The sequence below is a fragment of the Pecten maximus genome, chromosome 11, assembly GCF_902652985.1.
Source record: "Pecten maximus chromosome 11, xPecMax1.1, whole genome shotgun sequence".
In the NCBI taxonomy this organism is placed as follows: domain Eukaryota; kingdom Metazoa; phylum Mollusca; class Bivalvia; order Pectinida; family Pectinidae; genus Pecten; species Pecten maximus.
In genome coordinates this window covers 31,444,951-31,460,084 of record NC_047025.1, presented here as the reverse complement: position 1 = coordinate 31,460,084, position 15,134 = coordinate 31,444,951, and the positions used below count along the sequence as shown (strand labels likewise).

General features: G+C 36.6%; 1 protein-coding gene across 2 annotated transcripts in view; it reads left to right on the top strand.

Annotated features, from left to right (window-relative positions):
• The window catches only part of LOC117337277 (protein NO VEIN-like), a 49,993-nt gene extending 35,253 nt beyond the window's left edge, over window positions 1-14,740 (top strand). Inside the window, exons 26-35 of one of the 2 annotated variants that reach the window (XM_033898173.1) lie at window positions 1,748-1,949; window positions 2,641-2,792; window positions 3,242-4,535; window positions 5,670-5,902; window positions 7,275-7,465; window positions 8,765-8,928; window positions 10,265-10,387; window positions 10,583-10,756; window positions 11,290-11,595; window positions 12,769-14,740. In XM_033898173.1, coding sequence (XP_033754064.1) covers window positions 1,748-1,949; window positions 2,641-2,792; window positions 3,242-4,535; window positions 5,670-5,902; window positions 7,275-7,465; window positions 8,765-8,928; window positions 10,265-10,387; window positions 10,583-10,756; window positions 11,290-11,595; window positions 12,769-13,253 — 3,324 coding nt within the window. In that variant the 3' untranslated portion in view covers window positions 13,254-14,740. Of the gene's footprint in view, window positions 1-1,747; window positions 1,950-2,640; window positions 2,793-3,241; window positions 4,536-5,669; window positions 5,903-7,274; window positions 7,466-8,764; window positions 8,929-10,264; window positions 10,388-10,582; window positions 10,820-11,289; window positions 11,596-12,768 lie in introns of both variants that reach the window. The other variant, XM_033898172.1, reaches the window with a different exon arrangement.
• Window positions 14,741-15,134: the final 394 nt, after the last annotated feature.

The following is a 15,134-nucleotide window of genomic DNA, read 5'->3' as shown; positions in this document are numbered from 1 at the left end:
GACCGTTGACAGGTAATCCTCGCTTCCCTAATGTATACCATCCTAACTGTCCACAGCTCTGACCATTGACAGGTAATCCTCACTACCCTAACTACCCTAATGTATACCATCCTAACTGTTCTCAGCTCTGACCGTTGACAGGTAATCCTCACTTACCTAATGTATACCATCCTAACTGTCCACAGCTCTGACCATTGACATGTAATCCTCACTTCCCTAATGTATACCATCCTAACTGTTCTCATCTCTGACCATTGACAGGTAATCCTCACTTACCTAATGTATACCATCCTAACTGTCCACAGCTCTGACCATTGACAGGTAATCCTCACTCCCCTAATGTATACCATCCTAACTGTCCACAGCTCTGACCGTTGACAGGTAATCCTCACTTCCCTAATGTATACCATCCTACCTGTCCACAGCTCTGACTGTTGACAGGTAATCCTCGCTTCCCTAATGTATACCATCCTAACTGTCCACAGCTCTGACCGTTGACAGGTAATCCTCGCTTCCCTAATATATACCATCCTAACTGTTCTCATCTCTGACCATTGACAGGTAATCCTCACTTACCTAATGTATACCATCCTAACTGTCCACAGCTCTGACCATTGACAGGTAATCCTCACTCCCCTAATGTATACCATCCTAACTGTCCACAGCTCTGACCGTTGACAGGTAATCCTCACTCCCCTAATGTATACCATCCTAACTGTCCACAGCTCTGACCGTTGACAGGTAATCCTCACTTCCCTAATGTATACCATCCTACCTGTCCACAGCTCTGACTGTTGACAGGTAATCCTCGCTTCCCTAATGTATACCATCCTAACTGTCCACAGCTCTGACCATTGACATGTAATCCTCACTTCCCTAATGTATACCATCCTACCTGTCCACAGCTCTGACTGTTGACAGGTAATCCTCGCTTCCCTAATGTATACCATCCTAACTGTCCACAGCTCTGACCGTTGACAGGTAATCCTCGCTTCCCTAATGTATACCATCCTAACTGTCCACAGCTCTGACCGTTGACAGGTAATCCTCGCTTCCCTAATGTATACCATCCTAACTGTCCACAGCTCTGACCATTGACAGGTAATCCTCACTTACCTAATGTATAACATCCTAACTGTCCACAGCTCTGACCATTGACAGGTAATCCTCACTGCCCTAATGTATACCATCCTAACTGTCCACAGCTCTGACCATTGACAGGTAATCCTCACTTCCCTAATGTATACCATCCTAACTGTCCACAGCTCTGACCATTGACATGTAATCCTCACTTCCCTAATGTATACCATCCTAACTGTTCTCATCTCTGACCATTGACAGGTAATCCTCACTTACCTAATGTATACCATCCTAACTGTCCACAGCTCTGACCATTGACAGGTAATCCTCACTCCCCTAATGTATACCATCCTAACTGTCCACAGCTCTGACCGTTGACAGGTAATCCTCACTCCCCTAATGTATACCATCCTAACTGTTCTCAGCTCTGACCATTGACAGGTAATCCTCACTTCCCTAATGTATACCATCCTAACTGTCCACAGCTCTGACCGTTGACAGATAGTCTCCTCTCCGGTAGTGTATAACATCTGTTTAATTAACAGGCAACTCATAGAAATGACCTTGACACAAGGTTAGTTTGGAGATGAGTTAACTTTGTTATAACTATTGCTACTGCCAGTGAACTTCACAGTTACTGATTTTATTTTTTGATTTTTTTTTTCAGAACAAAAAGGATGAGACTCTGATCAGCTACCTTGTGTATATAAAGGAATGTTATGAGCAGCAGAATTCCATTGTGGACCTTGAGAACTTGTCCACTGTTGCTAGGCTAGTAACCAACCATGGGGTTAAGAATCCCAGAGATGACCCTCTTCACTTCACACTTGCCTATGGTAACACCATTGACCTCAAGGCTTGTTTCCCAGGTAAATAATCTAAGTAAGCCCCCGTCTACAAATAAGTCCTTTCTTAAATGCATAATTTTCAATTTATCAACACTAGCCAAAATGTGGTTCACATATACATTAAAGCTCTCCCCAAACTAAAGAACTGACATTTTGCTGTGACCTCTGACCTGAAAAGGTATCACCTGGCCATGTGGGTTTTCCCCGGGTACTCTAATTTCCTCCCACAGTAAGACCCCTCACGTGTTTCCAAGGTCAAGTATTTTTAATACAAGTTGATATAAGTTGTTTCGTTATTGTTGTAAAATAAATCAGTTTACATTACATTATTTATATCGTTACATGGACGATGATCTGTTCTATTTCCAAAAGCTTTGTGATTATATTTCCTGTGGAAAATTATCCCTGCAGAAGTGACCTATTCAAAAGAATAGATTCCATATAATGATGATTAAAAATACAAAATTACAGGTATTTATTTCATGTACTGTAAAACATTCAAGATTTTTTTTTTTTTATCGTAATTATGTAATTTATACCTTTATTTTAGTTCATTATCCATCTTCATATATTACATCTGAAACAAAACTCACGATAAGGTACGTTATCAGAAAAGGACAACAACATCATTTTCCACTGTCATACACTCTACATTCATAGTAAGGTTGTGTATTCTCCTAGTATAAACCTTCATTCTACATGTGATATTTAGGCTATGACTGGATCCTCTTGGACGGTGTCTACCTCAACAACTGTAGAAGTAACATTGAGATACAACGCTGGCACAGCTTCCTATCCAAACTAGGCGTCACCAACTTCCTGTGTGTACGGTCAGAAAAAGTCAAGATTGACTCCAACACTATTGTAAGTTATTTGATAATATTACCTGTCAAACATTAGATGTAATAATATGTGCAGTTGGTATGGCCAGCATGCATCCAGTATCTGTCTGTAATATAGAGCATTATTTTATGGTTTTAAACTAATCCATTTCTGTCGTAGACAGTTGTATAATTTGTTAAAATAAATTGCTGTGGTCTTTTGTAATTGTAAAATATATTAAAACACTTTTAGAACGATGAAGTGTATAGTCCTTGATAATTTCTAGAAGCTTGTTGGTAGGAATACTGTCAGGTTTGCCTGAATGGAATATTTTGATGTATTTAAGGTCGGAACAAGGATAAAAGTAAAAAATAAAATTAAAGCCTCTTCTTACTTATTAAAGAATCAGGAATTTATCGTGATAATGAAAAAAATATGTTTATGTATAATATGTAAAGACATTAATGGAGAAATATCTTGCTAATTGACAGTCATCCAGTCCTTGGGCTCCATTTAAAGAGATGTGGGGAGATTTGCAGGAAGGCACCTATGTGCAGGACTGGTGTAGCAGAGAGTTGGAGAGTATTATCTCTGACAACCAAAGTCCTGGTTCATATGAAGGTCAGATGAAGATGCTCTTTCAGCTGCTTGATAATGCTTGGGACAATCAGTATTTGAAGTATGTGTCAACTCAGCTGTGTACAGCCGAGGGAAGATTGATCAAGGATACAGAATCCTCTCTCAGCATCCTACTACGAACACATAGTTGGTTGCCAGCATTAAAGAAGGACTTGAAAGCTGATTCTGTTGGCAATGTAAATGTCTCTAATAGTGTGACTATGATGGCACCCTCATGCATATACCAACGCTTGCCCCAGATTGAGAAACACCTGTCTCACACAGTCCGCTACCTGGACGCCATTCCGTCCAATAAAAGCAGTTTCTGTCAGTTCCTCAGACTGAAGACCTCGGTGGACATTGATGAGGTTAAAACAAGTTTAATAAGCTGGGGTTCACGATCTAATGAGAAGGAGCCAGCAGTCTTCTGTACAAGTCTACAGCACATCAGGACAGTGTACCTCTACTTACTTGAAAACCTCCCTCCAAAGAAAACACAGGACTTATTAATGGAAAACTCTGTTATCTTTGTACCAATGGCAACTTCGCTCCCCAATTATAACCCACCAGCATCAACAGATGTAGCTGGGAAGATGATGAATAGACAGGAGGTTTGGTGGACAGACAAGACAGGTCTAATGGAAAAACACTGTGAACTTCTACAGGAGTATCATTCTGACCTGGCCAGGAAAAAGACTTTGGGCCAGCTCTATTATGAGAGTGACATTAAAGAGTTCTTTCTACGTGTCGGTAAGATTATCTACCAGCCTAGCATGGTAGAGTATGCCGAGCTACTGGTGTTGATGACCAGCGTGATGCCTACCGTTGACAGAGCCAAACTGCGTGATGTATTTCAGCTTTATTCGACCATCGGATCTCTCCTTCAGGAACCAAATTCAGATATCAGCCAGTCCAGTTCCATAGATCAGGATGTAAATACCAAGAGACAAATCCTTGAAGGTGAGAAACGTGAGCTCCTTGGACGGTTAAAAGGTCAGAAGATTCTGGCCACAAAGAAGGGTCAGTGGATTAGCATGGATCAAAACCCTATGATCAGTGACAGCCGTGAATTTGAGAAAATGTTCAGTGAAAAAGCAGACGTTCATTTCATGGAATTGGATGACCCCAAGACAAAGGACAAACGAGGGCGCCAATCCAGACCTTATGGTAAGTACACAGGGCGGCAACATTGTGTAACCTCTCAGAAACATGGCCTTGACCTTTAAGGGTAGTAGGCTGTGTGACATACCTTAAAAACCTTACTTAGTGTAATAAATTATTTGAATATTCTACCATGTTTGCTATGCAACACCAGTTTTGATTGGTTTAAAACCATGTATTATTTTCCAATAATTCACGCTCGTGAGTCACGGCTGTTACAATGTTATGTATCTAATATTCACCCAATAATATTACGGTTACTGTAGCCGAGTGGGCTAATGGGTTAGTCTCTCCTAAACATTTCATCACGACGCGAGTTCGAATCCTACGAAGGCCGCCTTTTTTTTTTTCATTACTTTTTATTTAATTTTCGAAATCAATGCCATATGATAGATGTTCTTGATTGTAGTACTTTAGTGCCTGTAAAGAAATGTATATTTTATCAACAAAATAATGCAATACTCAAAAAATAAATTACAAGGTTTTCCCTCGGTTTCTTTGCCGTTTTTCTATCAGAAAGAGGTAGATCTCAGAACTAAACAGTACAAGGTAGAATCGAAATAATCAACTTTGACTCGTGTATTGTTGCAGGATATACAACAAGACGAGGATATTTTGCAATTTTAATTAATAACTCAGGCCTGTGGCCTTCGTTATTAATTTAATTGCAAAATATCCTCGTCCTCGTTGTATATCCTGCAACAATACACGAATCATCGTTAATTATTTCTTAAATATGGTTATGCAATATTAAACAAAAAATGTTTGATTTATTATATCACATAATATATCTTACAGATTAGAAATGTTTACCATTACAACAATGACACAATTTATTGCTTAAAACCTTTGGAGGCTAAACATTTCATTATCTTACAATTTTAATGTAAATAATACTACTCTGTCTTCATTTATTCTTGTGTTTTATATATGTATTGATACTTTTGGAATGAAGATAAAAAGATTTCAAAATTAAATTTCGAAAATGTAAACTTAACAAATTTTCAAGATTGTGTGTTCAGTAATGGCCAATATATGTTATGATACACATTGCATTGTGACCCTTGTATCTCCATACATATCATATTGTTAAAAGCCTTATGATGCACACCTGTAATGTAAATGTATATATTTTTGCAGATACGGAAGCCTTGCATGTGTTTCTGAAGCTGTGTAAGGTCTGTAGTTTGACAGAGAGTGTGGAGACTGAGGAGATCACACCAGACTTTCAGCAATGTCCCAAGCTTCAGTTTTACATCCATCAAGCTGTGCCTCATATACAGGACTTCATATACAACTGCTACCCACAAATCTACCAGCTACAGACAGATGATAACTTTGCAAAAACGCTACCTGAAATGAATTTTTTCCAGGTAAATGTGTGATTCTTATTCAACTGTCCACAATCTGTTGTGTACTATAACTTCGATTGTCATATGATTAAAGAAAAAGCCAGTCATGATGCAGTCCACATGAAGTATGTTGGATTGTCTCCCCTTTAATGAGAAATCTTACGAGTAGGAAGACTCTCCAGGCTTAACCAGGCAAAGTATTATCTTTAATGATCTATAGAAACTATTATATCAAAATTCATTATTCATTATTGTCGAGCCATTTCATGTTCAAATCCACCAATGATGCTTAAATAATGTACAGATTGCTTGATACAAATATTACGCTTGAGTTACAAATATACATACATTATAATTACCTGTATTAAAATTCAGGTAAGGTATACTTGGTTCTCTTATATCTTTGTTGCTATCGGACTTAAATAGATTATAATTGTATAAAGAGTTTCTCAAAACCCCTCACACTGCAGATACTGGAATTCAGGTACCAGGTACACTTCATCCTCCAGGAACTTAGTCTCTCATAATGTATAGTGAGGTTATTAGAAAAGTATAAAGGTAACTTGCAATAATGAAGCTAAAATTGACAAATCCTCATCTAACTGACATCAGAAACCAATCACCACAACCCTTTTAAGAATAACAACTCTTCAGTTTGGAGGAGAAAACATTAAAAATTATGTACCTGGTAACAATATTGGATGTTAGCGATAGCCCAGGTGTGTGTATCATGTAATTTGTGTGTCAATAAGAATGACTTGGTGGTGTTCACAGAGGCTGAACTGCCTGATTACCGACTTTTCCACCACCTAGGTCTGTTTCAATTGATAGGAAGACATCTCTCTCAAACAAAAGGGCTTCAATGATATTCTGCTGAAATGGTTTAAACCTGTTGATATAAAATATGTGAAACACATTTTTAAGATCACATGCCGCCACTGCTGTTGATATGCAACCTCTTTAAAGCATATGCTACCTTCAATCTGATTGGTGGAACTTCTGAAAGGAAAATGTGAGGGAGCCAATCAAATAGTCTCAATTGAAATGAGGATTTTTTGCTGAATTGACCAATGGGTAATGAATATAGTGTAGTGAAGTCAGTGGGTCATTAAAAAAACTTTTGAGATGTCCCGACTATTTAAGAGATAACGGAATAGAATATTTAATGTCAGAACTAATTATTTTTACTTCTACTTAAGCAGGGTCTTCTAATTATCAGAAGTTGAGATAACAAAATTTGGATGTATGTACATGCATTGTTACTCTGTACACTTGGTTTGAGTGATTCTAATTATAGTAATTGAATAATTCTGTAATAACACTCTGTACCATACTCATACCATTTCTATTAAGGTGGGACATCAATGATAACATGTTCTTGATTCCTCTGCAGGTATCCCGACTTGAGGTGCGATATTTCCTGCGGTTCCAGCACGAGATATATCACATACAGCCTGAGAAATGCCTCTGCAAAGGCTCCATCTTCTTCTTCCACAAAGATTACCTGACCTCCTACCAAGACATCAATAGAGAAATATCAAAGTTTTTCAGCAGGAAAGATGAGAAATGCTCCCGTAATCTCAGGTAGTGAAAGTTTATCAAAGCCTGCTTGATAACTTTGAGATAATCTGTTACAAAAAAATATTTGTCCATTAAATGCTTGTTAGATTGTATTAATTGTCAATATAAAGCTCACCATGACTATTTATCTGTCACCCAGATTGCATTTATAGTGACAATGAATACAATCTAACAAGCATTTAATTGTTAGCTCACCGGTTACGAGTAACCTTGAGCTAATGCTGTACCCCCGGCGTCCGCGTCGACGTCGGGTCCCACCCCACTTAAAAGTTTTTGGGGTAAGTTTTTGGAAAGCTTCTAAGTTCAAAAGTATGCACCTCACACCCTTCTAATTTGGTTTATACATTCATTTGAGGTCTAGGAGTGATGTTATAGCAAAATAATGCAGAAAAAAATGTGATTTTATCACATTTTACCGTTTTGTGGACTTAACTTTTTTGGCACCAAAACTCACTTTAAAGTTTTTGGGGTAAGTCCAAAAGTATGCACCTCACACCCTTGTAATTTGGTTTATAAATTCATTAGAGGTTCAGGAGTGATATGTTATGGCAAAATCATGCAGAAAAAAATTGTGATTTTTTTGGCATTTTACCAATCATTGGACTTGACTTTAGGGGTAAGTTTTGGAAAGCTTGTAAGTCCACACCCTTCTTATTTGGTTTATACATCCATTATAGGTCTAGGAGCGATATTATGTGACGTACAATTTCAAAATGACATGCTTATACATACATGAAAAATGAATGCATAGTGTGATTGCTGCCACCGTTGAGCTTTCACAATCATTGATTGTACTTGTTATACATGTATTTACATATTACATAATTATGTTAAACACAGTCCGTTATTTTCACCAACTTCCCTGTATGTTGTTTTGATAGAATAACATCTTAAAATCCAATTTACTTCTGTGATTGATTCACAACCAATATGACACACAGTACAAAGCCTTGCTGTGACAATGATCAACATCAACAACAGAATGATGTCATAGCAGCGCAATTGTTCTCAATTGGAATCTTCGCTGCATTTGATTCATTCGTAGCAAAGCATTTCCATGATGTTGATGAAAATGTAACAGTCATGTCATGTGATCTTGACTGCATCTATCTCCTCAAAGATGCAGCCCAAATCAGTTACATTGAAGCAATGGGAGACTGTGGCCCAAAATGTAAATATTGCTATGTAAATTGAAATTGTCCTGCAAATGTACCTTTTAGTTTTCAAAACCAGATATATTTTGAGGATTTAACATAGACACACAATCATTCTACTGTAGATGTTTATGATGTTTCATTTCAGAACTTTCCTGAACAGTATGATGCCAATTCTAACTGGCCAATCAGAAGGCTCCTTGGATGAAATTTGTGAGGACAATGGAGTTATAGAGTTTCTTCCTGATGGGGAGGAGCGTTGGTGTGTCCCACCCCCTGTAATGCCTGTTGTTCCAGAACCTCAACCACAAGGTGAGTTACATCAAATTCATCAGTGTGTTGTCTGTAGAGTCAGATGATACCACCAGACCAAAGAACTGAGGACAAATTCATTGTCAAGTATTAATCTTCATTATGTTTTCATCTTAATAGAAAATATAACTGTTGCTAATTACTTTATATAGGTGTGTGTATGATGCTCATTAGATTAATCCCTCTCTGGACGTTTCACTCCAGTTTTGTGGATCACCTATAAACAGAGTTATTGCCCTTTGGTATAATAACATACGGTAAACCTCCGGTTAGTTCGAACAAAATTAAATAAATATTGACGAACCTGTTTGAATTATTCGAAATTATGCTTCAGAAAATAAGCACGAGTTCGAACTATTCGAGTCAATATCGGCGAAAATCTCGGCAGAGTAAAATCATTAGACACAAACACATCCATCGTAAATCTGATACGTAATAATGGCGGCCTGAACAATGGCACATTTACAAGTAAGTAAAATGATAGTATTTCATTTAATTCAATGTTAATTGATCGTTAACGTTCTTCATTTCGCGATAACTATGATGGTTATTACGCGAAGCCGCTCGGGCAATGCGTATATAGCTACGGTAGGCCCCAAAACAGTACCGTACACGTTTCATTTGTGACACAAAAGTTAAACATTTGTACAGTATAATCTTTGCATGGTTATATTTTTTTATCTGAATGAGAAACTATCGCTATATTATTATAATAAATGGTCTCTTAAATACATCAAAAGCAGTCTACATAACCTGTTGCGTTTACGAAAGCACGACTGTAATCAAAGTACTGTAAGTAAATAAAAAATGTTACTTTACGTTCTTCATTTGACAAGTTCGAACTATCCGAAATGGTGTCTGTTATAAACAGCCAGAGTTCGAACTATTACTAGCTAAAAAATTACTGTTTTTCTAGAAAAAAATGTGTGTTCGAACTATCCGCGTGTTCGAATTAATCGGAGGTTTACCGTAATCACTTTGTCTGGGGTATATGGTGTATAGTGCGACACATGCTATTGCCAGACCTTGTACATGAGTTTTCAATATTAATATTGAATTCAGTATTTTGGAAATATTTTCCCTCATATACATTTGTAAGTTAATGTTAAAATTTAGCAAAAACAGTTATTTTAGTACTTTAAGAACATAACACTTTCGCCCATAGAACAGAGTGTTTAATAGTACTGAAATGGGGTTATGTGCCCTGTAATTATCAGAGTTGTTGCCCTTAGTTTATCTGTAAAGTATTGCAATATGTTAAGGACTGTTAGTTATGTACTTGGTATGTTTTGGGTTATTTTATATAATAATGGTGTAAATACTAATTATTTGTTAGTTGTTGCTGAGGCTGCTCCCAGTGAAATGAAAGAGAAACCACAACCAGAGGGGGAGCCGAGACTGACAGCATGGCCACCTGCCTCTGATACCAATGCCAAAGACCAACAAGGCAAGAAGAGAGGTAGGTACACATCGAAAGTGTAAAGAAATGTAATTACAATAGAAAAATTTAATGATATCATTTCAGATATGAAATTATTATTTTCAGCTCTTGTCTTGAAAAGTTTTGAAAGACGGCTCTCTCTGTATGAACCATATATAGATATCGTCTTCTTGATATATAATTTTGTAACAGCTAATGTTCTGTTATTTTCAGTCCCAAGAGAAGAGGGGTCTACTGGCTCCAATATATGGCCACCTCCAAAGGCACCCGACTATCTCCGCAGTGTGAGAGAGCTCCCCTCCGGGGTCAAAGTCACAGATGAAGATTCTGAAAACAAATCTGTCCAAGTAGACAAATCAGAAGCAGCAGACCCAAGACCAAGAGAAGGTACTACCAGTGAATCTGGGTCGGTTACTGTATACTCTCGACAGGACAGCACTGGAGAAAGTGGTAATAAACTGCTCCATATATTTTTTTAAAGTCAAGGTCATGTGTAACTTTTTAATTGAAAAAAAAGATTAATAAAAATGTAATTCCTTTAGATCAGATACCTCCAATGGGTCATTTTTATAGGCATATGATCTTTTCCCTGAAGTAAACTGGTCTGTATAAACCCGTAAAAATGCATGCTGGCATAGCGCTCTTGTCTCTACTAGATATGATGATAACATGTAGTTATCTCTGAAAAATCAGTTGGATCATTTTGTTTTGTCAGACAAAATGAATTAATAAGTTGAAATTTGCTTGTTTGGTTTTATTTATCTACTTGACCTTGGTATTCTCATTACAATTAATCATGAATATCAGTACATTTTGTTTTAAAATGCATTTTGCCTTTGATTAGTTACAAGTCACTCAAGATAAGTAGAAGATTTGAGTGAGGAACCTTTAGTTTTACTGAAGAACTATTTTTTTTGTAGGGGATGGAATGAAGAGGAAGCGAGCAGACGACAGTCAGTCGGAAGCTGGAGAAACCAAACGTCCATACAGTGGAGGGGAGGTTACCGAACAATCCTCTGAAAACCAAGGGGTCAAAAGGTCAACATCAATCCAGTCAGGACCAGATAAGCCAGGGGCAGATAAGCCATCTGGTCAGCTGACAACTGGTGAAGGACAGGTCGAGGACAAAGAGTCTGGAACCATGACTGGTAACAAACGCCGTCATCCCAACGATGGATCACCACCTCCCACATCCACCAAGAAACCTGTTCCTGGAGTACACTTTGGTAAGTTATTATAGGTACTGGAGTACACTTTGGTAAGTTATTATAGATACTGAAGTACACTTTAAGTTATTATAGGTACTGGAGTACACTTTGGTAAGGTATTATAGGTACTGAAGTACACTTTAAGTTATTATAGGTACTGGAGTACACTTTAAGTTATTATAGGTACTGGAGTACACTTTGGTAAGTTATTATAGGTACTGGAGTACACTTTGGTAAGTTATTATAGGTACTGGAGTACACTAAGTTATTATAGGTACTGGAGTACACTTTATGTTATTATAGGTACTGGAGTACACTATAGTAAGTTATTATAGATACTGGAGTACACTAAGTTATTATAGGTACTGGAGTACACTTTAAGTTATTATAGGTACTGGAGTACACTTTAAGTTATTATAGGTACTGGAGTACACTTTAAGTTATTATAGGTACTGGAGTACACTTTATGTTATTATAGGTACTGGAGTACACTATAGTAAGTTATTATAGATACTGGAGTACACTAAGTTATTATAGGTACTGGAGTACACTTTGGTAAGTTATTATAGGTACTGGAGTACACTTTAAGTTATTATAGGTACTGGAGTACACTATAGTAAGTTATTATAGATACTGAAGTACACTTTAAGTTATTATAGGTACTGGAGTACACTTCAAGTTATTATAGGTACTGGAGTACACTATAGTAAGTTATTATAGGTACTGGAGTACACTAAGTTATTATAGGTACTTGAGTACACTTTATGTTATTATAGGTACTGGAGTACACTATAGTAAGTTATTATAGATACTGGAGTACACTAAGTTATTATAGGTACTGGAGTACACTTTAAGTTATTATAGGTACTGGAGTACACTTTAAGTTATTATAGGTACTGGAGTACACTATAGTAAGTTATTATAGATACTGGAATAAACCTTTAGTAGGTTGTAATAGTTACTGGAGTACACTTCTGTCGGTTGTCTTGGTTACTGGAGAACACTTCAGTTGGTTGTCATGAATACTGGAGAATAATTTGGTAGGTTGTCATGGTTACTGGTTAACATTTTGGTATGTTGTCATGGGCGCTGGAGTATACTTTGCTAGATTATTATGTTTTACATGTTGTCAAGTTTACCTCTATAACAGCTATCCAGCTTGGACAACTCAAATCTGTTTCTCTGTTGTAGGTGACCCTGCCTGGGCTAACATTTCCAGTGATTATGTGTTTGAAGTGCTCGACATCAGTAAAGATCTCAAACTTCCAGAGAACGTAGTCCTTGATTCTGGTGCTGGAACTGAGGAAGTAGGGCAGTGGGGAGAAACCCTGGTTTACTACTATCTCCTACAAATGCAGGAGATCAGTTCTGATATCATACAGGTTACATGGCACAATCAGCAAAGAGAGACAGGGTTACCATATGATTTTGAATTGCATGTTGCCACGGAAACTGGGATCTCTGTGATATATATTGAAGTCAAGAGCACTCTATCTGACAAAAAGGAAGTTTTTGAGATCTCAGCACCACAGATTAAGTTTGCTCAAGAGCAGAAAGAGAACTTTTGTATCTACCGCGTATTTAATGCTGGAAATACGGACGTCAGATTAGTCAGAATTCACAACCTGGCCCTCTGCATGGACCAGAAGCAAGTACGCCTGTGCATGGTGATATAAATCAAACAACATACACTTTTGTAGGGGTAAAGGTCACAACTCGGTACTCATGCTCAGACTGACATTGTTTGAATGAAGTGCTTCATCGAGATATGTCTCCTAAATGAAAACACACACATAATACTCCAGATGAACGTTTGGTTTTATGCTCAGAGAGCACAACTTTAACAGCAGTGTAATCTCTTATCTAGAGTTGTTCTTATCAGCATTGTCATATTGATTTGTTGGACTTTCCATAAAGCAACATTTTGAGAGAATCAGAAATATTTTGTTTATATTATTTGAAATCCAAAGTGAACATTTTTTATGAAAGTGACAAGAGGATAGGGTACAAGTTGTTACAACTGTTGAAAGGCCCTCCCCCCTATTGTTACAGATGTGACATCCGTGTCTAGTTTCACTTTTCATTACAGCAGACTATCATTATCCCAAAGACATTATAAATTCTGATCCTGACCATTATAAAAAAAATCAGTAGGCCTGTGTTTTGATATCCTACAAAAAATGGTGTTACACAGGTCACTGGAAAGGTCACATTTTTCTATGGTTCATATTTTTAGAGTTTAATAAAGTCTTTAATAAAAAGGACACAAGTGTATATACTCCATGAAAGTTATAAATTGATTACATTTTTTAAATTGATTATATTTTCAACATACATGTATGTTCCAGAATTGTTTTTATTATCATTGAAAATTGCATAAAATAGAAAAATTTGAAAATGTCAGCCTTCATGGTATATAATTATTTAGACATGAAATAGAACAATAGAAGTATGATATATATATAGACAGTCTTACTGGAATCAATGTCTTATAGAATTCATTAACCTCCTTTATTTCATTTGTCACAAGTATTAAAATCTTGATTTGTGAGATAATCAGTAAATATCACCTTACATTCTTACCTGTAAAACAGGTTAACTACGACTCTGTACATTTTCCCTACGTGGACAATTGTGTGATGTCATAATAAAATTAACATTATACCAGCATTATAATGTGTTCCGCAAGTTTTTAGATGTGTATGTTACTTGGTAGAGCAGTTAAGCTATGTGATAATTGTAATATGATAGTCCAGTTTAGATTTGTGTAGATTTACTATTGTCGTTGTTTTATTGCATTATAAATCATCTATATAGAGGAATTCATTCATTTAAATTGCTTCTGTGATTTCATCAGTATTTTGCTTTGTTGACTTATTATTGGATGGGATAGATGTTTACTATTGTGTTGTAATAGAGGCTATAAGTGTACATGTTTTGGTGGTAATTTAATATTGTTGTTGATTTAATTATGATTGCACTGATTGCCATTCTAATATGTATATTATTTTCTATTGCGTATATTCTGGCTGCATCCTTTTCCACAATATTCTTATCTGTGGAAATTTTAAAACACTATTACATTTGAATCCCCCAAAGAATGTAGCCTTACAGTGTAATGTGATTGGTACATTAAACTTCTGTAAGGAATTGTTTGTAATAAGACAACGTGCATATTTTTTATTTCGTCTCTGGAACTGAAGATGCCGGTGACTTAATTAATGACATGTTTCAATCTTTTCATTCTAGAATCTGATTATTCATATTTTCAAAATTTCTGGGATATCGAAAAAAAAAATCTGGCACCCCTGACCTAGCCTTTGACCTGTGGGCAGGTACATTAGAAAAACTATTGATGAATGGAAAGACCAGTACCAGCTAACACTTAAAGGGACATCACGGTAAACCAATTTTTATTTTGTATTTTTTCATAGTATTGGGTATGTCTTTAAAAAAAATATCCTTATGAACAATAACCATTCGAATTTGATGATATATGTATATAAAAACATCAATTATTAATTATAAAAAGGTTATCACAATTCGTTGATCAATAG